This window comes from Actinia tenebrosa, unplaced genomic scaffold, assembly GCF_029948245.1.
Source record: "Actinia tenebrosa isolate PJP-AT-01 unplaced genomic scaffold, QUT_ActTen_1.0 PGA_scaffold6__47_contigs__length_16458017, whole genome shotgun sequence".
NCBI classification, from domain to species: domain Eukaryota; kingdom Metazoa; phylum Cnidaria; class Anthozoa; order Actiniaria; family Actiniidae; genus Actinia; species Actinia tenebrosa.
In genome coordinates, this window is record NW_028292583.1 from 8,034,995 (window position 1) to 8,062,705 (window position 27,711).

At 34.3% G+C, this 27,711-nt stretch overlaps 1 protein-coding gene across 2 annotated transcripts; it reads left to right on the forward strand.

The window, feature by feature from the left end:
• On the forward strand, positions 1-27,688 carry LOC116304993 (sodium- and chloride-dependent GABA transporter 2). 2 transcript variants are annotated; one of them, XM_031714808.2, is made up of 13 exons: positions 1-350; positions 10,884-11,015; positions 11,914-12,172; positions 12,763-12,895; positions 13,251-13,385; positions 14,489-14,592; positions 15,593-15,717; positions 16,607-16,719; positions 21,138-21,275; positions 21,994-22,096; positions 23,291-23,391; positions 23,934-24,104; positions 24,880-27,688. In XM_031714808.2, exons 1-13 carry the CDS (start codon positions 230-232, stop codon positions 25,003-25,005), a joined length of 1,761 nt encoding a protein of 586 aa, XP_031570668.1. In that variant the 5' UTR covers positions 1-229; the 3' UTR covers positions 25,006-27,688. The 2 variants fall into 2 exon arrangements, with proteins under 2 accessions (XP_031570668.1, XP_088895609.1); XM_089039483.1 differs by lacking the exon at positions 11,914-12,172 and having other exon boundaries at positions 168-350.
• Positions 27,689-27,711: the final 23 nt, after the last annotated feature.

Below are 27,711 nucleotides of genomic sequence, written 5' to 3' on the forward strand. Positions count from 1 at the left end.
GACACTCAACAAGATACTACTATAATGCAGCCAGCTCTATGATCAGTTGGATCTTTACGCTTGATTTTAGTTCTTATTTCATGCTCGAAGGAAACTCATTCAGGTTGATGACATCAATATACAATCGCTTCAACAATTTCGGAGCATATTTTTCTCACAACAAAGCAAATCGTTACGAAATAAGTAGGTTTGTTGAGGTTTGATATCGTTGAGCCTCTTGCCAAACAAAATGGTAGCTGAAAGAGAAACTTGGGTCGGCAAGTTAGACTTCATTCTCGCCCTGATCGGGTTTTCTGTTGGTCTTGGAAACATTTGGCGTTTTCCATACTTGTGTTATAAGAATGGCGGAGGTGAGTGAAATATTTTGTGATGGATTTGAAGTAAATACTTACTTGAACATGTGCGTTCGACCAGAAATAGCAACTGCATTTACCGAATCTTTATTCGTTGTTTTATATGCGCTATATATCGAGATAATGTGTTAGTTTTTTTCTGGGTTTACATCCTTATGTTTGCCTCGAATACGAAAGCTAAGAAAATTCATCGCTGACATTGAAGATGGGAGACGAACTCAACCGAAAATATGTCTGTAAAATTAAAGCAGTGGTCCATGACTGTAAAATTAATTTGTTGGATTTGCTCTTCAGCTCAACAATAGATCTATTTTTTAATCTCTTGTGAATGCGAAAATAATCGATTCTTCCCCAAATTCATTGTAAAATTCTAAGTGTACGAGAACGTGGGATAAGCTGTCTTGACAAAGAAACGAAAGGCGCTTTACTCCCTTGTCTTTTGACAAGAAGCAGCCGCGCTGAATAGGCAGGTGGCTGTCAAGCGATGATATTCTTTGAATAACTCCACCCAAAAAAACTGAATGAAAAATCCTAATAGTGGGCGCATTACTAATTTGTGCCATCCTAAAGTAAGCTTATTTCCATGTGCCATGGACCTGTGCCATGCGACTTTCTTGTTGCCTTGGGTCGCCCTTTGTAAAATACATGCTCTCACGTATGGCAGGCACGTATATAATTGTTCAAATTCTCCTTTGACCTAATTTGAACTGATTTAAGAACAGAATCCCTGAATAAACGCTTTGATTCACTATTGATTTCGATTTCTTAGGAGTGCGACAAATTAAGAATATTTTTGGTTTCTTTCCCTGTTTACTTCATGTCATTCAAAGATGGACATATTTGGAAAACATTTTCAAATACACTGTGTGATCACGCAATCTAGTAAATTGATATAGTGCTTTAGTTTAACCTGGTTTTGGCTTAGATTCTTTATCGCTCAGTAATCAAACTGTATGTCGACATGGATTCTTGATTATTCATATTTTCTTCTAACTAAAGATATATCAATATATTGTCATAAATTATACAGCATAAATATTTATTGGTTTTCACTATAAGCTTACTATGCACAGACACAACTTTAGTGATTAAGTGTTTTGGTGCTTTGGGCTGTTACGAGGATTAATACAATTTGCAAATAGCAGCTTAAATGACAATCCCTGAATATTCTTCAAGTTTAGCACATGAATGGCTTTAAACAGTAAAGGCTATTGTGATGTGAAAACAGAATAGTCTGTATTACCAGTTTATAGCTTAACACTGGTTTTTATTTGTTCGCGATTCACTAAATAGTTTCTTATATTTATTGAGACAACAATATTTTGTGGGTTTTTCCGTTTCAAAAATAAGGTTGCTGATTGGCTAACGTGTGACGAAAAGGAAAGCTTGAGCACGCGTGTCAAATTTTTACTCTTTTCGTTTGTGCCATAACACACGCTCATAAGGAGAATTTCGCTTTTAATCAATGAAAATTGGTCATTTTTTTCATTTTTGTGTTTTAATTCTTTATAATCAGGATAAAAAACTATTTACGATTTTGAGAAGACAATGCTACGAAATATTGACGGCGTTGGAAGAAAATATATTCAGTATTGGGCTCCATCGCTTTGCGACTCTGTCCAATACTGAATATATTTTCTCCCAACTAGCCATCAATATTTCATGGTATTGACGTCTCAAAATCATAATTGGCTCATATAACGACAATAAAAGCACTGAGGATAAGGATTAGTATAGGTAATTGTATGGGGCCAAATTAATATAAGGATTAATTTCATGAGTGTTTTCAAAGTTTTGAATAATCCTTAATTTTACAAGGAACCATACAATTACCTGTTTACCATATACAGGGCAAAATTACATGAAAATAAACTATCAAATGAAGTGATGGTTCAAAATGATTTTACTCAACAAAGTTCAAGAGTGTTACTTCATTAATACATTATGTGCTTTCTTCTATCAAACTTTGGACAATGATACTTTAAGGGTTTTTTTTGGTAATAAAAGATTATCATCGATCGCTGAGCTTAAAACAAAAATTATTTTGCAGGGTTTACCCTGGGTTCTGCTAAATAAAATCTTTAAAATGTTAAATCTTAAAAAAAAGGTGATTCAACCGAAAGAACAACAAATGTTAAAAAAATCTAGTCAAAAACCATAAGAAGATGCATTCCTACCAACAAAGTTTTTAGTCTGAATAAGAATCCAAAGGAAGAAGCAGTTTTTAAGCAGCGTTTTGGTCAGCGTTTTGACTTATTAAGTCCAGTCTGAGATGATTGTGCTCAATCTTCAGCGATGTTCAAAGGCAAAGGGCAGCTGGTGAAGTTGAACACATTCCAGTCTACTTGAGTAGCCTTTCTGAGGACCATTTATGTAAAAACATTTATCCACACAACTGTACTCTTTCTAGTGTTCTCATTTTCTTGAACTTTTTGGTTTTCTTTTTTTTTTTTTCCATCTGACTATGCAAAACGGGAAGCCATTTTGGAAAAGAAAAATTTGCAGTTTATGAGCATTGCTAGGCAACTGAACTACCAATCATTTTCTAGTAATTCGGCCCCCAATTATGGAAAAAAGTTCTACTTCATTGGCTAATCAGCATCAAGTAATTTTGCCCTGTATGCGATAAACCACCCAACTCATCCATTTTGTTCCATGGAAATTTGAATTTTCTTTAAGGATTACTACCAAAACAGGTAGTGGATTTGACTCGTCAAAAAGCACTTGTTTTACTCTACATTCCTAAAGCCCCATGCATACATTCCTGAGCACAGAGCAGCAATTTAACTTTGATGTTAAGATTCAAATTTGATGGTTACTGACCACAAGCTCAAAGTTCAAAGCTAATTAACTGCCCTGGGCTCAGGAATGTGTGAACAAGACATTACGAATGTGAAGTAAAACAAGTACTTTTTGACGAGTCAAATCCACACTCTACCTGTTTTGGTAGTAGTTAACTTTTGCTTGGATCACTTATGGTAATTTTGAGTATTTACTCATGATATTGAATTCAACTAGTATTAACTATAGGCCTTATTACCATTTCATTGCATTCTTCAAAGGGAATTTCATTATAGTAAATAAAATATTGTGTAATTCTGGAAAAAATTTCATACTCCACCATAGAGAAAATTGGAAATTCTGAAGGGGTGGGGTTCAAAATTAAATTTCCTTCATAGGAACTACACATTTTCAACTGATAAAAAGATGGGATTTAATGTGATTTAATTTTAGGTACATGTCTAATATTGATAGACGTAGGCAGTCAGCCCTTTCTCATTTCTAGCTGTGCTAAAATCTCAGCAGGACAGTGGGAATTTGAGCCTTTGACAACCCAAACAACACACCTGCATGCATACTATACATGTCATCATGTTTAAATAATTTTTTAATTCAAAATCATTAACAGTTCTATTCTCATGATATACTAGAAATCCTGCTATTAAAACACTCCAAAATCACAAAAAATAATTGTATCTCAAACACTCTAAGAAAAATGCCTATATTGTGTTGTAATGATCTAAGAGAATTTTCTGGAGGTTCGTGGCAGTCGAAGAGTTTCAGGATGACATAATATGCAGTTGGATTCCTCTAGGGCAAAATTATTCATTTAACCATATGCAAAATTGTAGTGACATTGTTGACATTGACAATTCACATTGCTTGATAATGGTACCATATCAACACCAAAATGTCACACTAATGGTTATTTTTATTATAGCATTTCACATACAAAGTTCTATTAATCCCTCAATACTGTGATTGTGAATTTACAGGCCATTGCTCTAGTTTAATTGGACTTGGTTATTTCAGTTGTGAGCTTTTGTCTCTAGTCTGTGAAGCTTATCCCTGGTGCAAATCCTGCTCAGGATCCTGATAGGATCCTACTAGGATCCTACCAGGATCCTGAGCAGGATCTTGTACAGGATCCTGTTCAAGATCCTGTTTCAAGATCCTGTAGGATCTTGAATAGGATCCTGTAGGATCCTACCAGGATCCTGTAGGATCTTATAGGATCCTGTACAAGATCCTATAGGATCCTATAACATCCTATAGGATCTTGTACGAAATCCTACTCAATATCCTATAGGATCCTATTCAAGATCTCATAGGATCCTATTTAAGATCCTGCACAATCCTATTTAAGATCTTATAGGATCCTATTTAAGATCTTGTAGGATCCTAATCAAGATTTTATTGGATCCTATTCAAGATCCTGTCCAAGATCCTGTACAGGATTTTGTTATTTTGTTCTTGAGAGTATAGTTTTTCAATATAACATTAGTTTCTGAAATTTCTTTGCAAAGTTTATTATTTTATTACTAAATTGTATAAAAAATATTAATATACAACCATGTACTATTAGCTAAAAAGTTGCTGTTTCTAATAACAAATAAGTTAAGATGAATAATACAACTTTCGTTATTTCCTTTAGAGTGCAAACAATTAATCCATGAAACACTAATTTCTAAATAGTACAAAATAGTGCTAATTAAACAATAGAAAACTATGGAATTTGTATGAAATTATGCTATTTAGTATTACTAAAGTTTCACGGTTATATTGTTTGCACTCTATCACATATCCTGCTTTTGTTTACTAAACTCCATTGTTGTAGGCAACTTAAGATGACTGCCTACTTTGGGAAAAAAATTTAAACTTTTTTTAAAACTTCAATTAATACACCTTATAATTCACTGAATCTTTTATACATATTTTGTTTTTAAAAAATTAAGACTATTAGTTCTAAGAGCAGAATAAAGGAAAACAAAAGCTAAAACACTATCTTAGGTAAACATTTGACATTTCTAATGTTTTGTTTCAATTTCCTTTTTAAAGCTTTTTGTGCCTAGCATTTCTTCTCCTTGTCTCACCATCTGAAATATTTCCTAGAGGAGGAATTGAAATTCCATTAGTGATTTAGTGAGAATGAAATTTTTCTGGCTTCAAATTATTAATTTTTCCCAGTTGCCTAATTTGTAAACCAAGCAATGCATATGGTATAATATACCGAGACACTGGACCTCGCACTCATCATGCACATACCTCAGTCACAAATTTGGGCAAGTATACATTTGAACACTGAAGCCAAACCCATAACCAAGCAATACATAATGTTAATGTGATACCGTGACTCAAGGCCTTGCACACATCATGCATATACCTTGGAATTTCAATGAAGAAATTCAAGAATTTCAATGAAGAAATGATTGTGTGAAAAAATGTAATACCCTATAAAGTTTGGGCAGCTATGCCTTGCATTCATGAACACCATGATTTCTCCCTGCTTTTTTGTACGAATATAAAACTCGTATTCTCATAATTTATGGATAAAAGCTTTACCATTATATTTATTCGCAAAAGCACACCAAGTCTATAATATTTTGTTTCAAATTTCTAAAGTAAGTTGGCAAGAAAAAAAGCTTATAAATCATGCACAAATAATGCACTTCGTATCTGTCGCATTAGTTATATCCATAACACTTTGCTAATCTCGAAACAGTTCTTCTATACTACGAGTTAGAACAAAGCTTATCTTAGGCTTTGCCTTGGGTCTTACATAATAATCTAATCCTGGATTATTTCAAAAGAAATGATTACATATAACTTAACTTAAATTACAGAACATATCAGTAAGAAATACATACTTACATTATCACTATCAAGAATTATAGTTTTTCCAGTCGAGGTTGTACTACTTCTGGAAATATTTGAAGAATATGTGACGAATTCGAAGATGGAGTACACTTCTGAATATTTTTGGACTGTCACCAGATGAAGGAAATTCTGACGTTGTTGTTGCCTGAAAAGGAATGAATAAACAGCACATTTTCAAAAATAAACATCTAAAATTAACAGAAAAATAGCTCTGAGAAAGAAAAAGAGTGATTAAAAGATATATTCGTAAGTAAATTCCCGTTTAAACTCTATAAACTTTTACCACAGTAAGCCAAAATCACCAACGGTTTCATCTCTGGCGCCTAAACGTATGCGCATGCGTATGCGTAATGGCAGCAACCGCTGAATAACTGTGTGAAGGCTCAATCTCGAATTACATGGAATGCACTCACCGATGTTTCTCCCAAAATAGCTGTTTGAAACAGCCTCCTAAAACGAATTCTTTCCTTAAAAATGGGGGGGAAAAAATAATTATTGTCTTTCAATTATCTTCGTATAAAGATACAAGATCTTGGCCACTATAAAAAAAGACAAGCATTCAGAGGATGCTGACTGATCTTAGGACGTCTACTGACACTATCTATGTATATAAAATTTTTTAATGCTTACCTAAAATTCTTTTTTATTGCATCAGCGTGAAATTCAAGCTTTTCAAGCCAAGATTTAGAGAGATGGAACTCCTTGATCGTCAGTGCGAGAAGGTCGTAAAGACTTAAATTTGTGTAACGTTGCCTTCACTCGAAACGCTTTATTTATTCTCAATTCAATATACATTTATATACGATGTACTTTATCATTTACTGTACCTTTTCTACCTATCTACGATACCTATCCATATTATACTCATATGAGTGTCGTACGCTCAAATTTTAATCGCCCACTGCCTTGATGTTTGTTTGGTTTTTTTTTATTTATCTAGGATCCTGCTCATTACTTTATTAGGATCTTGTTCAAGATCCTACCCAGGATCCCACTCAGGATCTTAATTCCTATCCAGGATCCTACTTAGGATCCTGCTCATTACTTTATTAGGATCCTGCTCAAGATCCTACCCAGGATCCTACTCAGGATCTTAATTCCTATCCAGGATCCTACTTAGGATCCTGCTCATTAATTATTAGGATCCTGCTCAAGATCCTACCCAGGATCCTACTCAGGATCTTAATTCCTATCCAGGATCCTACTTAGGATCCTGCTCATTACTTTATTAGGATCCTGCTCAAGATCCTACCCAGGATCCTACTCAGGATCTCAATACCTGTCCAGGATCCTACTTAGGATCCTGCTTCCTATCCAGGATCTTACTTAGGATCTTGATACTCTATAGGATCCTATTTCTATTCAGGATCTTATTCAGGATCTTATTTAGGATCCTAATCCTAAATAGGATCCTATATAAGATCTTATTCCTAAACAGGATCATATAGGATCCTATAGGATCCTACAGGATCCTGTAGGATCTTGGTCTGGTTTTGCACCAGGGATGACAGCCATATGTCATTTGGTTATTTGCATGTTTTCATTCATGCATGAAAACAAGAAACATCTAGAATTCATTCTGAACAGTATTCTCAGGATTTGTTTTTTAATTTAAATTTTTAGGGGGTAAGAAAGGTGAAGCTCCCTGTGGTAGGGGTTATTTTTTAATGTCTTGCACTTTTTTATCAGCGTAATTAAAGTTGAAATGTTCAGGATTTTGTTGAAATTAAATTCCATAAAAAATGTCATTAAGATTGAAAAAAAACTCAACAAAATATTTTAGGAATATTGACAAATAACACCCTTACAATACAATACAACCCTTATTTTACTTATAGGGAGAAGAATAATACTTCTCATACTCATTAATTATTCATGAGGTAACTAGCCAATCGATTACCTCGTACCTGGTCACATGATGTATCTTGAAACTAGGTCAAGTGTCTTAAAGCCGGGGAGGGTTTTGATATCAGCAGGGAAGAGGTGGGGCTGATGAATTGGAACAAAAGAAATTAATTCAGTCGACCAACAACTGGATCAAAATTAATTCTGTCCAAGGACTGGAACAAAATTAATTCAGTCCAAGCATTGAATCAAGTCAATATATAGAAAGATGAAAACAGAAAATTTAATTCATCAAGCATTTATTTCAGAAGTTATTACCAATAAACTATAATCAATAATAGTTGCAAATATACTCAACACTTCGTTTAACAACTTACTTAGATATTAATGAAATTTCAAAACAATTTGCTATCGTAAACTTAGCATTTTCTATAAGTATAAATATAAGTTTTAGCATTCATTCAAGCGCAAGCTAGATTTTGAACTGGTTGATTGTAACATTACAGTTGCCAGATATATTGATAGGCCCGTCAGAAGAAAAGCTCCAAAAATTAGAACATGTATTTTCATTTAACTGAGCTTCGTGCTCATAACCAGTGATATCATTAAATATAGATTTTAATTCATTGATATCAAATACAGGCATTTCTATATCATTCTTAATTTCACTTCCCTTAATTTCATTCTTTGACTCAGATGAAACCTGTTTTGGCTGAGCTGGTGGGTTCAAAATGTTAGAAACTTTTTGCTCCTGCTCCTTGCTACTTTTTTCATATGCCAAAAGAGCATCACTAACGTGACCACTTCTGCTTCTTATAAGCTTTTCGTCAACACTTGCATTAAACAGTTTGCTAACACATGTAACGCGAAGACTATGGCTAGTTTTCCTTTTACTGCCAATTGCCAAGCACAAACTAGGAAGAATTTCATTGAGAGTATGAATTCCTACAACACAGTTTTTGTACGCAAATTTTCCGTCCTTATATGGCTGAAAATAGAAACCTTTTGCTTTAACACGAAGATTGTTTACGAGGTCAAAATACCGATTATAAATCTTAACCAAGCAACGCTCGTGGCTCTCATTGCCCTTTTCGTGGCAAACATGTTTAATCACTCTCGCTTTCTTTTTCAAATCTGCTATGCCACCATGAAATGTTTTGGAAGAATTTTCACGATAAATTATGGTATTATCGCCTTCTATTTCGATATCGCTAATCCTTAATTGCCTATGTTCTTGAGAACGCATGCCAAATGGTTTACCATTATAAAAGTACACTGTGTTAAGCAAAATCTTAGCTGTTGACTGGCCTAGTACTCCTTTCCTCCACATCGTCTCTTCCTCTTCTTCTGTAATCACCTCTTTTTCTTCCTTTCTATTAGTAACCCCTTCGGCGTGGACACTTTTCATCTCTGCATCCAGAATTTTTCTCAGTCCAGAAAAACTAAAAGAAAAACGTTCAGTTAGAATAATATAAGGTTTTATTCATGTGCAAAGTAAAGCAAGTAAACAGAAAGTTTCTAATTAACTCACCACATGTTAGACTTGTCAAGCATATTGACGTCGTTTCGGTTTTTCGACTCTAGGTGGCGTTTAAGGCTAGCGATAAGCTGATAAAGCGTACGAGCAGGATATGGCGAACCTTTCTTGTTTGCTGCTTCTTCAACAAATTTGCCAAGCCAGAAGTTTAGGGATGGAACTGTCATAGTTTCCCATGCCTCAATATCCAAATTTTGAATGCTCTCTAGCGAGACATCCATGGAGGTAGACTCCAAACTTGCCACTTTGTTTTCTCTACTTTGCCTCCATTCTTCAAAAATATTTACAGCCCAGTTATTCTTGTAACGGGTTGAAATTGGCACAGCTTTTTGCAAAAGTTCTTCTTCTTGGGCTTGACTTTTCACTTTTCGAAAGCGTTTTAAAGGTAGAAGCTCCGCTTCTTCATCGCTGTCTCTTTGACGAGAAGCCATGTTGAAATGAATACATTCAGAGAAAAATAACTGCTATTTGCATAAGTAATTCAGATAGCATTTATCTTAAGAAATCCCAAAGGATGAAAGCAAAATAAAACCATTACAAAACAAAAGATTGTCATTATTACAACTAGGTGAATGGAGCGAAGATCATATACAATGAAATAAATGCAAGATAAAAACAACATCCCTCCCGAATAATTAATGAGTATGAGAAGTCATTTCAAATCCTCCAAATCGGACTGGACGGGATTTCAAAGTCCTTGCAATTAGTTCCAGTCCTCGGCTTCGCCTCGGACTGGAACTAATTGCGCGGACTTGAAATCCCGTCCTGTCCTCATTGTCGGATTTGAAATATTACATAAAAACATTTAGTACTAGAAATCTATTTACAATCATGCAGGATATATATATATAGGTCCAAGATATTAAAATGCGAAAAGATATGCAAACTGTATGTATGTAGACAAGAGAGAATAAATAAGAGTGGGAGCTTGATAATAACATGTGCACCATGTAAATTTCTAGTTGGGTGGTTTTTAGTAACTGGATGCAGTTTAAATTTCGCCTTACCGTGTGCATCATCAACTTGTGTGCACTCACTCTTTCCTTTTCGTTTTTAGTGATCAAAACAATAAACAGAAAGAGTGCACATGTGCAAGTTGATGATGCACAGGAGTAGGGTAAGACAGAATTTAAACTGTATCCTGTTACTAAAATTAGTCTAACTGGGAATTTAGATAGCACGTGCCTAATTTTTCCTCGCTTATTTATGCCCTCTTGATGTAGATTGCTCGCATTCTTGAAAAAACCTTGGAAATAATATTATAAGATTATTTTTAGGATTTTCTTTTTACTAGAATTCCTGCTATTAATTGATTTTGGTATTGAATTCATTTACGCAAAAGGAAAGAAGGTAGCAGGATTTGGCAGCATTTTGTGTGCTCAAATGGAGTCGACTCCGTTCATTAATAAAGCACATCTCTCAAGCAATCAGTGTGCATATACTATCCTAACTTTATAAAAATATTCAACACTTTGCTCTTATTTTTGCAGGTTGTTTTCTGATTCCATATGCAATATGTCTATTTGTTGCTGGTGTGCCATTATTAATCCTTGAAGTTTGTTTGGGCCAGTTCATGAGTCAAGGTGGAATAACAGCATGGAAAATCTGCCCAATTTTCCAAGGTACCTTCTTTTTCTTTCTTCTTTTTTTTTTTTACCTTTTTTTCTTCATTATTTTTTCTACTCTTAATGTTCCTTCTTAACCTTATGTATTGTTATTCAAAACATCCTGGAGGTCGTTTCAGGGTTTTAATAAGTTTTTAATTTAAAATGAAAGAAAATTTGACTATGCCATACACTGTTAAGTTAAGTGCAAACATTTTTACCATAAAATGGCTTAATAGCTAAATAGAACTATTTAGCATAAAACCATTATTTTCTGAATTGTTTAAGGACAATAATTGTGGGAAAATGTGAAGTAAATGTCAACGTTCTGAAAGTTTGCCAGTTGATACAACAATATAAAACACACAAAATATCCCCCCTTCACACACACACAAAATAGCCACCCCTTCAAAGGGGTCAAATTTTGTCACCTATGGTGATTTAAGTGACAAGTCATCAAGTCGGAAACAATTCCACATTATATGGTAAAAAGGAAGTAGGACGTAATGATAATTTGTTTTCGAAATGGTTCTTTTCTATGAGACATTAAGACTAACACTTTTTTTTGGTTGAAGACAAAAACCAAAAAACTGTCACTTTTTGTCGTTTTTGCGTGTTGAAATGAAGCGAAAAATGTAAAGAAATTCATATTTTTAGCATTTCTTCAAATACATGAAATAAAAAATGGGGGTCAACGTTCGTTTTGAAGAGATATTTCAAGAGTTTGAAGAGGTTTTCTGGAGTGTTTTGCTCATCAAAACATTGGAATGATCTATCACAATAATTAATGCATGTAAACTAAACCCATGTGTAGGAAGGATGTGTGCAAACAATGTCTGCAAATGTTCTTAATTTGTGCTTTTTAGTACTAAACATATGCCATGGTTTTATTACGAATAATAATAATTTTCCCTAGGAATTGGATGTGCTAGTGTAGTGATTGTCCAGTATCTGAATATCTACTATATCGTCATTCTTGGATGGGCATTCTTCTACATGTTCCATTCATTCACGGCCGTACTACCATGGTCTCATTGTGGTAACAAATGGAATACTGCTGCCTGCTTTGCTGGCAAGAAGATGATAGAAGTAAATGTGACAATAAATGGAACTTTCAATGGAACCAAAACATTTGAAGATAACAGCACAGTCTCGCCCATTGTTGAGTTTTGGAAGTAAGAGAAACTTAACTTGGAACTGTTCATAACTGTTTGCTTAGGAAAGGGTGGACATTTTGATTGCCGTGGGACATGCAATAAATGTGGTCATACTTTTGTGGGTTGTGCTGTAGCATTATATGTTATACAGTTTCTAGTTGTAAAATTTAATTGAAATTTTATTTAGTCTGTAGAAAGCTTTCATTTACTAACATGGCTCAATTTGCACCTCATGGTGACAGTTGAATATATACAGCATACATGTAGATAACCAGTGTTCATAATACCAGGTTGACTTTTTATGGCAGCCTGTCAATTGGGTCACAGAATAGTCTCAGTATCGACCAGTGTTTATATTTATTATTGATTACATTTATTGATTAAAAACCTATGGGTTTAAAATTTATGATAATGAGAAGGCAGTGGTTATTGCATTTTTTTAGTGTATGAATCAAATAAATCTGGTTCTGGATAATAATCAATAGAGGCAGGCCGAGGGTCTTCTACTCAATTTAGGGAGGAGGGGTTACAATATTGTCAAGGCAAAGATAATTTCTGGTTACTTTAAGTCTTGATTAAATTACATGGTTTGGTTTTATCTTCAACAGCAATCGAGTGCTCAACATATCTAATGGTCTTGATGAGGTCGGCAGTATCAACTGGGAGATGGCTCTCTGTTTATTGCTCTCATGGATTGTCTGTTATTTGTGTGTATGGAAGGGAGTCAAGTCAACAGGCAGAGTAAGTGTCATGTAGTGCTGTAATGCAACCTAACATTATTGACGTACCGCAGTGCTTCTTGACACTTCTCGAGTGTTATGCCACTCCTCAAGTGCTTTATAACTCCACACATCACAGCAAGCAAGTTTTTTATTTCTTTTATAAAATATGAATTAAAATAACTGTTATTTTGGATAGGAATGAGGCAACTGAAAATCTGCGTGTGTGCTGTATGCTCTTTTAAAGCATGCGCTCCCAACGAATCAGACCAGATTCATAATAGTTATTTTATAATACCCCATATTTACAGCACTCACTCACCCAGGTATATATTATGATGAACCTATGGTAATAACAATTGTATTTTGTAAAACAGGTTGTGTACTTCACAGCAACTTTCCCCTATGTTCTCCTAACTATCATCTGTGTGCGTGCTGTTACTCTTCCTGGAGCAGCCACTGGAATCAAGTATTATCTTCTTCCTGATTGGTCTAAGCTACAACAGGGACAAGTATGTACATTTTAAATCATACAAACGTGTACGCCGTTATTGTACAGTAAAAACCTGCGTATAAGAACCTAGGTTTTTTCGAGTTAGCCTAAACAGGTTCTTATATAAATGGTATTTAGTGTTAAATTAGGCTAACTAGTTTCTTAATTAGGTTCTTAACGTTTGTTCAAGAAATAAAATAAAGTTTCATTTTAAGTTGGATTTTTTTATTCAATGAGGACATGTTCTTTACAGTAACCATGTACAGTTATAGTGTTTATAGCATTATTGTGTATAGACTGTGCTATAAATATATTTTTGAAAAGATTGATTCTATTTTTTTTTCTTTTCTTTTTAAAAAATAAGACCCTGTTTTAGGATTTTAGCCTAAAATGGTTCTTATGTGAAGGGTGCTTAAAAATGACATTTTAGCCTAACAGGTTCTTAAATTTTAGGTTCTTATACACGAGTTTTTACTGTATAGTAAAATGTTGTATAATATCTATCCTAAAATAAAACATTAATAACAAAACTTCTTTTCATTTTTTTCTTCCCCATTTATAAGTAGATTTCAAAGTAAGCAATTTTAAGACAGTATAGAAAATACATTTATTGGATAACAGCATCAACTTATCCACTGGATAAGGATTTATCCGCAGGATAGCGCTATCCAGGCTTTGTACAACCGGGCCCTGTTTTTTACATGCTTATAATCCCCAGTTCTAGTGAGGTTGGTCTGTTACTGTGCCGTTATACCAAACAAGGCCATCCAAACAAATTTTCATACAAATTAACCAATCACGATTGAGTATTTAAACAATGGAATTAAATTTTTACATTTCCCCCTTTAATTTTCATTTGATTGGTCAATTAATGACGTTTATTGTTATGGTGATAAAAAAAAACAAAAAGCCTAAGGGGAGGGGAAATTTTTTCTGGCGCAACCTTTTTGGGGCGGTTTCGGGCGTCATAGGAAATACAGACGGTTTTTGTTATGGGCGGTTTCAGGCATCATAGGAGTCGAAGGGTAAAGTTGGGTGGATAAAATCAGAAGTTTATGTATTTTTTATGATTTTTGATTCATTGCTTCGTCGAAATATTGACATTTAAACTTGTCTTCCAAGGTTTGGCTCGATGCAGCTACTCAAGTGTTTTTCTCCTATTCAATTGGCCTTGGAACTCTTGTTGCTCTTGGAAGCTACAACAAGTTTAAGAATAATTGTTACAGGTTTGTAACAGCTTTAATATTATTTGCACTGTCTTTCAAGAAAATTATTTACATAATTATATAATTACACATTAGTTCATATTTCATGATATTTCTGCTTTTTTATATACCTATTCCTGTAGCTTCTTCAATAATTATATTTTTTAATAACTATTATTACTCTTATAAGGCTAATTATAACTTTAAAATAGAAGTTATGAGAAAAACTAGTGACAAAACCTTACAATGTTTTGAAGATATCTTGTCATCATTATCAAGTAAAGTAAAAAGAGTGAACATGAATGGAAATAAACTAGTTGTGAATTATCAAGAAAAATAGTGTTCAATTAGAAAATAGCACAAGGTGTAACTTAAGTAAACACTGGAGTGCAGATGGAATCCGATTGAATATAAAAATTTGGGATTGTCCTTTTAATCAGCAACATCTCAACGATTAGACAGTTGAGTTTTCCTTTTCTTTTCCTTCTTGAGGATGCATGGAAGTTGTCAGTCAGAACCAAGGCTGGACATTATGATCTGCTGGTAGATGTTTTCCAATTGTAGAGAATCTGTGCTCGTTAATCCTTTGGTGTGGGTCATATAGCCTATGTATTCTGCATCACACACATGACATTTAAACTTGTAGACTACACATTGTTGGCTAAGCAATTAGGGTTTAGGTTCTCTGACCCTGAGAGCTACCATCACCAATTTTGTGGTTTCCATTGAAATTTGGTTTTTCGCTGTCGTCAATCAAAAATAGTCAGTTCCTTTTATTTTGTTGACTAGCGGCAGTAAAAAACCAATTTCACAACAAGCCGTTTAAATGTCTGAGTTTGCAGAATACGGGAAAGCGCAGTAATATGAAAGCTGCAGTAAATGGTGGCATTGGCCTAACACCGAGCATTTATTTACATAATAATATTTTGCTCAGAGACATTAACAAAATTTTTCATACATTTACAGCAATGCCAGCTTACTATGGATGTATTTCAACTGTAAATTATCCTTGATTCTTTAGGGATTGTATCATCTTTGCATGTGTGAACAGTGGCACAAGTTTTTACGGAGGATTTGTGATCTTTTCTGTACTGGGATTCATGGCTGAGAAGCAAGGAGTTAGCGTTGGAGATGTAGCCGAGTCAGGTAAAGTGAAATATTTTTGTTCAGTATCAAATGTTGCATTGATATAAAAGGTAAGTTATATTACCTATGTAAGGGTATTAAAAGCCAAAACTTTAATGTACTTTAACCTTTGAAAAATATGTACAATAATTGTACATGCTGGTGAATATGAACTGAAATGAATTGATAATAGTGTGTGCGTAAGTAATAGTGTGTGTTTAATGACATGCACTAAGCATCTGATAGCATTGCAGGTAAATGCTGGTAAAATTAGTACCATGTGTGAGGCATTTAATTCAAGTAAAGAGTGTTCTGATGCAAACAGGGTTTGTCTTTATGGACTGTAGACTGTATTCTTGTTGTTTTTTAATGGAAGGATTAGGAGTTTTGTCCTCAGGGCACTCCTGAAATCCAGGTGAGTTTCAACTTTAACATTTTTAATCCTAATTCTTTCATTATGAGGGACAAGAAGACAATTGAAAAATTAAAACCTAATTTTTCTCATCTCAGAAGTATAATTAACTTTCTATGAGACTAAGGTTGTATAAGATAAAAATGTCAAGGCTTCATAGTTCTTGTTTGAACTCACCAATCTCAGTGGTTAGCTAGAGAACACTTCATGCTTCTGCTGGTTAACCTCTTGAAAAATTCTAAGTGAGTAAATTTAGATTGTTGAAAACAAAAAAGCCTGATCAATATTAATAGTTGCAGAAGCTTGAAAACAACTTTAGTTTCAAGCAATTTGAATGTGAAGTCTATTTAGATTGTATAAAGATGCCCCTAATAACACAAAGACAAGCCTTGTCTGTTCAATACACAGTATATAACGAGGTATAATAACCGTGCGGTAAAGAACACACCCAATGGTGTGAATTATGGTATTGTTTTGCTGATGTTGTTCACTATGTAGGTCCTGGCCTGGCCTTTATTGCGTATCCTGCAGCTGTCGCTGAGATGCCCATTTCCCCGCTTTGGTCCATTCTGTTCTTCTTTATGGTCATTCTGCTGGGATTGGATAGCGAGGTATTTTCGAGCAACTTGCCAAGAAAATTGGCTGTTGCATTACAGAATCTTTTTAGAGAAAGTGAGAGAGCAACTTTGCCTCTTGCTCAAGTAACAATTTAGTAAAACCTGCTGCCATTGAATGTGGGTGGCTTGAAAACTGAAGCTGTGGGTTACATCCAATAAGATGAGTTAGCCTAGATTTAAGTTCATTGAATATCTTACTTAATAACATTGTAATGATAACCAATTTAGGTTTTATCAAGCTAAGTAAGACCTAAAAGATAAAGACTTAGATAACAATCTTGATTTAAACTCGGAAATATATTATGCACAAGAAAAGTTAATAATAACTTCTTCAAAATTCCAACACAATGATTTCGCTTCATCCTGAGTGAGACTGAGGACAACTGAGTGTTGGTTTGTGTAAGAGCGTTTATATTCAGTTTGATTGGAGGACCATACTGATTGGAGCCAAGTAATGTTATTACATAATTTCTTGATATAGGGGCCCAACTTTAAAAGTCCACTTTTTGTGACTTGCTTATTATATCACCTGACATAATGGGTAATAGTCAGAGTTCTCTCCCCTCATGAATATGACCTCAGTGGCATTAATTTTCTCAAACTCTGCATCATAATTGAAATTAGGAGTAGACCTTTCCTGTGCTATTAGTTTGTTTTTCTGGGTTCTCTGCTTTTTTCTCTTAAAATTATAGCTATATTATAGTTAATTCATAAACTCCAGTGTAATATTTATCCAACAGAACTTTAATTTTTTCTCATACATTTGCCCATTACTTTATGCTACATTTACTTACTTTCAATGTTATTTGTGACTGCAGAAAAAAAAGAATATTTTGCAAACCAATTGCCTTTAATTTTTTTCAAAATATTAATTATCATAATTATAATAGCTTAATGCTATTGATAAAGAATTAAAAGCTATTAGGTTATCAATTGGTTTCCAAACCTACAGTAAGTAATCACTTTTTTGAATTATAGCATAAAGAAATCTTATCAATGTAATCTATATGAATAATTTGTGAATTATTTTATGATATATGAAATCTTAAATTGAATATGGTATTGTGTGACTATTAATGTTGCTAATGGATATCATTTAAAATCAAAATACATTTCAAAAATAATTATATTATTTAGTATTTAGTATCTTGATATAACATTACTTTATAATAGTTGCTGTTAGATATCAAGTTGTACACACTGTATATAATGCAATTAACATAAATTGTTTGATTGCACACTACATCATCATGGCCTCTAGGGGGAGCTTTGGTGCCATTTAACAAAAGATTTCTCAGCATTCATTTTTAACAACACCAAAATGGCAGCCATGTTGTTGTCTGTTGACCCTTGGGAATGCTTGTAACCCATCAATTAATGTCAATCAAAAGATTTCTTAATAAGACCTGATTTTGTCGATCAAAACAACTTTGTTATAAGCAGTAAATGGTATAGTTTCAGCCATGATATTAGATTCTTTTGCGTTTCAGAGTTTTCATCTTTCCCTTTTGTACAAAAAATAAATATATTTTGGTCTCATCACAAATAAAAAAATAGGAATAACTGGTTGTAACAAATAAACACAATCACTATGAGCTATTTTTTTCTTACTAATACATAATTTTTCAAAGCACAAATTTACTAGCCTTTTTGATAGCCAAATATTTATCAAAAATTCTCATCTGATCTTAAAATTATTAATGATGCAAACATCATTAATAATATTGTACTCCAGAGAAATACCTCATAGGAACAAAAATAATTCTATGTTTAAAGATATTAAGTTATTGGTTATCAGTATTTGTAGAATAATTTCTATATTGTTATAAACTGGATCATGGATTAAAGACGAACTTTGGTAATAGCTTAATCTTAACTGGAGCATTGTGCAAAACTAACGACTAACCCTGATACTTATTGAGTAGTGTCATTATATAGAGAAACTTGGAATTGATATTTCTATTTAAGTATCATGCTAAAGATAAGGGAACGTAATCCACAGCTTTAGGACAGAAGGGGTACACCACTTTTGTCCAGTCACCTACAAACATTGGTTTTTCATTGTGCTCAGGGGTTTCTGCAGGGAGACTTTCTCAGGATAACCCAAAAGACAATTTCTCAAATGCTCTGACGGTTCGCTCTGACATGCTTAATGACCTCAAACAGTCATATTAAATAAAAATTTTAGTACCAGATTTTTAAAGGAACTTAAGGGATGATCGGAACTATGGTATTGGCTCTCCAAAGGTCCGTTCATTACAGATTACAAAAGGCTGCAGTTACCTTGGTGATGATTGGGGAAGGACACAAAAAGACTAATCTAGAATTCTGAAATTCAGGGTTTTTCAGGTTCTATATTATTTTTTACATTTCGTAAGAAAATTTTTGAAAAATTAAAGAAAAGACTCTGTTTGTTCCATGTTCAGATAACAGAAGATCCTTTTGAATCGATAAAATTGTTCTGACTTGTACTGATGAAGTTCCTGTGTTCAATCATTAATATGGCTATATCAATGTTCTGTCAAATTTTGAGCATTATTTGAAAGAAAGAAAAATCAAGAATTGAATGAATTGAATTTTAAACTACATGCCATGCGATTTTTTTCATTTCTTGGGTTTCTGAGATGCGGCGTTACTTCCTGCCGATTCAGCTGAGCACATACAAACACTGATTATTTTCAGTGTGCAATTATATTAATCTGGTACATTAAGAGTTATCGCACCAAAAAGTATTTCTAACTATTTCATTCTTCAATGACTTGGACTTCAAAACACAAATCACTGAAAGCATATCCCAAAAAACCAGCATCTTATCTACATTAGTTTGGCAATCAGTCTTTATGGAACTACCATACACAGATGCAAGTTCACTTGGCTAATCAAGAAAAGAGCTTTTTCCCTTTGAAAATTTCAAAGTGGGTTGGGTGGCATGCATTCTAATTTTCTGTATGTTGGAACTGTTTTTACCAGTGTCTTTTGAATACAGATCAAACTGGAAATCCTGTACTTTATGACTAGTTAACACATGTCCGATAACAATCACCCAACTCACGGCCATGCATAATGAGTCTTCATTGGCCCACAGTCGGGCAATTGTTGACTGAAACGTGCCCATTGGTCATAAAGTACATGATTACATGATTTGCACTACAAAGATATTCAATTTTCATTCTTGACAAATCTACAGCATTAATCACCCATTCTTTGTTTTTTTCTTTTTACCTTTTTAATGATATAATCTTAACACCGAAGGAAAGAGGAAATTGTTAATGATATGTGTCATCTCTTTTCAGTATTATTGATTTTAATGAATTATTACCTCAATATTATGATACTGTCACTACAGTTTGTGCAAAGTTTAATGTGTAAGCTATTTACCCTTGCCTCCGTTATGCATCCTGATTTCTCTTGAATGGTGCTTGAATCATTGAGAGGATTCTAGGATTACCCTCAGTATTTCTACTCAATATCATCATTAATTATTATAAGCTACTCCTTCATTTTATCCTAAATTAGATGCGATTTATTTAATGGGTCATTTCTTGCATGTCAAGTTGATTAACGTTATAATAGTTCAAACTATTACAACAAATAATATCATCTTGTGACATACCAGCTATCTATTTATTAATACTTTATCACTTGTTATAGTTCATTTATTAGAATATCTCATGTATTTTATGCTCTTCAAGCAATATTCCAACTGTTATATGCTCTTATTAAAGGTTAATGGTTGACCAGGTTACACCCTTGCTGACGACATCTCATCATTTGTTCCCTCTTTTTCATTCTATTACTGATTTGAACTTTCATAATTTAATCTATATGTACTTGTTCTGTCTTTAATTCTAAATGTTGTAACAGTTAATATTTATTAATTTTACTAACCTTATGAAATAAACATTATACTACTTTTGTACTCTATAATTAGTAAACAAATGAATGTAAAATTAAATAACACGCTCTTTTCAATAATAGGACAACTAACAATCTAATGTTTGGCCAATGTTCAGAGCAGAAGATCTTGATTTGCTAGTACCAAGCAATCAGTCATTTTAGATTCAGGCAGCTCATTAACATATTGTGCTTGCTCATGCTCATTTTTCATTGATTTTTCCCGATTCCCTGCAAGTTTAACATTAATGTGAATGGTTCTTAAATTTGAACATACTCAAACTAATATTGATCACTTTTCTTACAAACGATTTTTCAATGCTATTATTGCAGCCTTGATTGATTTTTTAAACAGAGGCACATCAAACATCTTATGATCATTTTTATTTAGATTTTTTTTTTTCATTTTGTGCTATTTCCTACAGAGGAAAGCCTTTCTTGGTAGCCTGGTAAACCATTAGACACCTTTAATGTGAAGCGCAATGCAGTAGATGATGAGAGTTTCTTTTCTGTTTTAGTTTGTTGGAGTGGAGGGCTTTGTGACAGCCATAGTAGACATGTTCCCGGGGTATCTTAGACGTGGATACCGTAAAGAGATTTTCATCGGAGTGATGTCAACATTCTGGTTTTTTATGGGATTATTTATGGTCACAGAGGTAAATATCTCTTACCTTTTCATACCTTTTCTGACTTTCTTTTGTGGAAATGATGTATGCTGCACCAAAATTTGTTCATGTTCCTATTAAACTACCCATCCAACCACATGACCAGCCATGTAACCACACCCATGTTCCTACCAAACTACCCATCCAACCACATGACCAGCCATGTAACCACACCCATGTTACTACCAAACTACCCATCCAACCACATGACCAGCCATGTAACCACACCCATGTTCCTACCAAACTACCCATCCAACCACATGACCAGCCATGTAACCACACCCATGTTCCTACCAAACTACTCATCCAACCACATGACCAGCCATGTAACACCTTCAGTTGCAGTTGTAACATCTAGTTGCATGTCCCAATATCCTCCTACCAGTATGATATTATTACTTACCATAAAACAAACCTCTATTACAGTGTGAATCAAAAAACCATGGGCACCTAGAAATATTCTAGGAATGTTCTATTCTTCTCTGGCCAATTAGAATTGACTTTCTAACCACAAGGTAATGGAAAGATAATAATCTTCTGATTGGCTATTGAACATTCTTGAAATATTTCTAGGTGCCCATGGTTTTTTGATTCACACTGTAAATGGACACCCTTTATTAAACAAACACCAGACAAGGACCTGAAGGCACCTGCTTAATAAAGGTACCATTATATTTACTATTATGAACATCTCACCTTCTTTGTCTAGGGTGGCATGTATGTCTTCCAGCTCTTTGACAATTACTCTGCTAGTGGTAGTGCGCTACTGTGGGTGTCTCTGTTTGAGAGTATAGGCATTGGATGGATTTATGGTATGTTTTGGGTGGATTTAAATACACATCTAGCTGTCTTCTAGTTAAATAAGCAGGTGACATTCGGTTCCTTCAAACCTGAGCCTGATTAAAGAGAAATAGAGATCAGAAGAGTTTATATTGCAGGGTTGGGAACGTTCTGGTAGGCTCTTCCATGAGGTTCCCTCTAGACACTACCTCTACATTCTATATATTTTACAACATACTTTACAACCACCACTACACGGGGCTCTTCCATAAGGTTCCCTCCACACACACTACCTCTACATTCAAGATTTACATCATACGACGCTCAACCACAGGCAGCCCAAGCTTGGTTTCTGTACCCGTGAAATAAAGCAAATTTTACCTGATCATTCGAGAGGTAGCACTTCTTTTGCTCTGTGTGGTTATTTTTTGAATTTAGCCTGTTTTAAGAATTTTCCCCCCACCAGTAAGAAATAAGAGAAGATTGGTGACTTGGGATCCCAACAGCCAACCATCATGAGTCTTTAAAACCTCGTAGGTCTTTTTCCAGCACCAAATTTTTCCAGCACCAAATTTTTTTTTTGATCTTCCTTTCCAGCACCAAATTTTAGTCATAATTCCTCTCTCACATCCCTATAGAAAGTCGAATTAGAGATTAGTTGTTGCATCTTTAAGCCATGAAATTTTCCTGTATTCACATACTACCTCGCTTGTTCTGACCCGTACTTGGAGCTCACTGTACAGGAGTTCAACAGATTATATTGGCAACTGACCCAAGGCCATGATGGGAGTTTTAGAATCGACACCTCACGGGTGATTTATTAAAATTTTTGAAGAACCTGGACCACAGCGGTGAGAGGCAAGTCACGCATGCAACCTATAAAGTTTGACAGAGCTTGCTGCATTATAAGACTGCACTGGAGAGGCAGATGGTTCATACGACAAACTTCATGTGCCAATCCAAAATGCATAAATTATGCAAAATAAACATTTTCTCAGCCTCATTATCACATAAAAAATATAAATTAATCCTAACCATTAAGTTCCCAGTCTGAATCAACAGTCAACCACTGGGAGTTGACTCTTAAATTGTTTAAGGTATGGCAGTTACATTAGTAGAGTGGCATATGGAACAAGCTGCACTTTTGTACCCAAAGCCTCGTAGTGAGACTAAGCCCCCAAAATCTGTTAAAACGTGTTGTGCTAATGATACTGGTAATGTTCCAGGTGCCGAACGCTTCTATCAGAACATTCAAGAAATGATTGGTTTCAGGATCAATCCCTGGCTGAAGATGTGCTGGATTTTCTTTACCCCCGTATTCTGTCTGGTAAGGACATCAGGGTTATTGATCATATATCCGTTCCTATTTATGATGAAGAATTTCATTGAACTCCCTGAAGATGGATGCTAATGTCTGAAAGCTCAGAAATAAATTACTTTTGGTTGAAGAAACATTTAGTTTACAAGCATCCTTTTCTTTACTTTCCATAACGGAGCCTTGACATAAGAGAGACAATGAAACACTATGTATTTCCTATTGGGGTCCTACCTACCAGGATACTCATTCAAGATACCTAGACAAGCTTCCCCCTCAATATTCGTATAGCTAATAAACTGATAGTCATCTGGTTTTTGAGATATGGTTTTATATTACAAAAAATAAAAATATAAGCTTTGTTAGCTTTTTGGCATGGAAAAAGTTATTGGCCAAACATTTTGTCATTCAATTTGACAATTACATTGCATGAAATTTCACCAGCTTATGACAACAAAAAATGCACTAGAATGTTATGAAGGCAATTCATCCTGGATTATATTTATCTGTGAGAAAAATCACCCATTTTTGTTTTGTTTTTTTCGACTCTTTAGGCTATTTTCATCTTCACACTTGTGACCTACGAACCTCTGGTGTACAATAAGACCTACAAGTATCCTGCATGGGGTGAAGCTATTGGCTGGTGTTTGGCCATGTCATCTATTATCTGTGTCCCTGTCGTTGCTATTATCAATATGATGAGGGCTAGTGGAGACTTTATTGATGTAAGTCACAAGTAATACCTGATACCAAGGGCAGATCCAGCCAAAATTTTAGGGGGGGGGGGGGGGCTAATGGAGTTTAGGGGGGGCTACTTCTGGGTTTTTTCTGTCAACACAATGGAAAGCAATGAAAAAAGCATCTAATTCTTCAGTTTTTTTTTGTTTTTGTTTTTTTCCTGCTGAAGGGGGGCTTCAGCCCCCCTTTGCCCCCCACCCCCGGATCCGCCCTTGGATACAGTATGTTAATCAATGAGGAAAGGAAAGATGAATAAATCAATAGATACACAAGTAGTAAATAGGTTATTAAATTGATTCTGAAATCTGGTTTGTCAAATGGTTTGCTGTGAAAGAATGAAAGCCTGGATGAATTGGCAAGGAATGGATGGTTGAATGAATGGGATAAGTAGATAAGTGGATTATTTATGAAAAAGGGAACAAATTATTAAAAAAAAAAGTAATGAATAGATGAATAAATGGCAAATGAATGCATGGTTCAATGGCAGAAGTAGAGGAAGAATAATTCGTGTTGTAAGGATGAATGGAAAATTAATAAGTGATAATAAATAAGTATTGCATGTAAAAATGATTAATAACTGTGTTGCTGTTGACTATAGGTTTGTTTAGAATTTCGTAAGTTTTTAAAGGACTGAAATTAAGCACTTGGCTCTGAGTCATCTACTGTAAACCATAAAAGTACTATGTTTGTGGAAATATTGCAGTTAGTAGCTTGAGTCAAGATAGTGATAAGATCCTAAGCTATTTCCTTTTTCAATTTCAGCGTTTGAGGGTTGTAACGACACCAGTACTACCCCCTGGCCGTGGTGTGCCTTATGCAGACAACAACCCTTTAAAATCACCTGATGTTGAAAAGAAAGATGTCATGGAATTCAATACTAAGATGTAAATAATGAGTACAATCGAAACTGATCACTTCACTCTTTTAACCGATATTTAACCAACTAACTTGTATAATCCCCTAATTTTGATGCAATTCCTTACAGAAAATACTTGTAGCATACTGGTTATTACTGAAGATGAGTATCACATCCCATTTATTGACACCAAAATGCTAGCAATTCTAACTCCCTATTTCACTGGTTATCCTTGATTCCATACGTTTGAATCTTTTCTTCCCAAGCTGCTCATAAATAGTATACTTAACCAGTATCTGTAGGTGTTTTCAAGGTTTATGCACATAATACTAATATTAACCTTCCTCCCTACAACCTCAACAGAATCAATAGAATCAATCAATTTCAATTTTTATTAGGTTTATAAGTGAAATATCTGCACTTGATTTAAACAAAACTTGAATAATATTAGTTTAAAATAGTCATTACTAATAGTATCACAACTCAGCTTAAAATATCACCCAGTACAGAATCAAAATCTTTACTAGTTACCTTTCCAGATTAATGGACAGTTTAATTAATTGGCTGGATAATTGTGCTGCATATGCAAATTTTAAGCTAATGATATGATCAACAAGAAAAAAAGGACCTATTTGCCGTTTTCAAGTTGTAGGAGTGCATTGCTGGTTTGGGGCTGGTTTGAAGGACATTTCATCAAAAGACCTAATTCGTTGCATTACGATGTTTTCCCATTTCAGACCACGCGCCATTCCCAAGAGTGGCATTTCTTTGTTTAACGGTTGCACTCGGTTTCATATGAGAAGGCACACGAATATGGATAAAAACAAAACAGAGAATCATATTCTCTCGTGAATAACACGTGGTCTGAAATGGGAAAACATTGTAACACAAAGATTAGGTCTATCAATGTCAAGTGAAAAAAATGCCATAAGTACTAATGCTTGCCCTAAAACAGCCCGTGATGCAACACACTCTGCAACTTCAGAACAGCTTATAGACCCTTTGCATAAATTTATTAACCATATGTATAATTAGGAAAAGTACTAAGCCTCTGTGTGCAAAAAAAAACAACAACAAAAAAAAGGTTTGATGAACCATTTTTTATTGCAAGTCCTAAAATGCATCTGCATATGATTAGTATATTTATGCAAAGTGTCTATGTGCGCTTGAAGTTTGAAAATAACTGGATTTTAAAAAATCCTTGGAATTCCAAACTGAATTTTTTATATTCTGTTGTTTCCAAACTGAATAACATGTACATGTAGTCCTCTTGGATATACGTCTTATACACTTTTACTATAATTATTTTATTAATTACCTGGCATTCGATTTGTTAATTTATATTTGTTTAATCTTTTTCTTTATTATGCTATTTTTAAGATATTAACTATTAATAATAATATAGTTCACATTGACACTATTCACACTATCACATAAATAAAAGTTAATGCTATCCACCCTTCGTACAACTGGGCCCAGCAGTGTAAAAGCTAAGATGCATTTGATGCATTGCAACAAAGTCACAGAACAGCTTTTTTAATTTGCAGCATTGCCTTATTTATTGTTGCTTGTATTGCCACTCAACAATCTTATTTTTTTGCGTATAATATTTAATTGCACTGGAACAGATTTAGCACGATGTGGAAAATGTACAACGCAGAGATCATGTGCTTGCCATGACTTTACCACAGCCATCGGTTTTGGCTTCACAGAGAATCCCTGCAAAATGTCTATCAAATGCATGCTTTTATTTTTCACAATAATATAATGTTCCTAGATTTTTGCTATTCCTGGGATTCACTTGTTGTAGGATTCAGAATTGCTACAACGTCTCTGAAGACTAATACAAACACGTACTCAGAGAATAGAAATCATCAATCCAATTTATTATTTATTCACCAATAATGTAAATGTATGTTAGGTACTATAAATTAGCATGCCACTCATCAAATACTGAAGTATCTTGAGTTTAATGTAGAGATGTTTCATTGTAGCCAGTCTGCATGGTGGTGGGCACAATGCATTGTTTATTCGTAAAAAGAGATTTCATCTTCTGAAGAAGAAAATCTGCTTTATTTTGACTTTAAATGGCTGCAGTGAACTCGTCTATTTAGGACCTTAGACACAGGATATTGTCAGTATTGAATTTTGTTAATTTGATCAAAAGTGTTTCCTTTTCATCTTGTATTTCAAAACCCACAAGATTTCTTGTCGTACAAAAAGAAATCAAAAACTTGTGGAAGTGTGTAGCACAGTAAATAATATCCGACTCTTCCAAACCATATAAAGTGCAAACACGATCCATGAATCAGTACTAACTTTTTTGTACACTAAATAATGCAACGTCTATTTATCCTTGCTATTTAGTATACTGCTTTTTTAGGGGCGGATCCGGGGGCGGTAAAATACCCCAATTAGCTGAAAATTTTCAGTATATCGTGAGTAACAGTCAACCCCCTTTTCCTTGAATTCCTGGTGAAACCATTGTTAGTAATAGTCACCCCTCTTCTAAAGTTCGTGGATCTGATGTTTGCACTCTATCCAATAAAGAGATTCCAAATTTTTTTTGGTTTTTTTGGAAGTAGAGGATATCAATAGAGTAGTCGATTGTCAAAGGCTAAGCCACAGAGTGATACTAGAGTGCAAACAATCCGTGAAACACTAATTACTAAATAGTACACAATAGTGCTAATTAAACACTAGAAAACAATGGAATTTGCATGAAATTGTGCTATTTA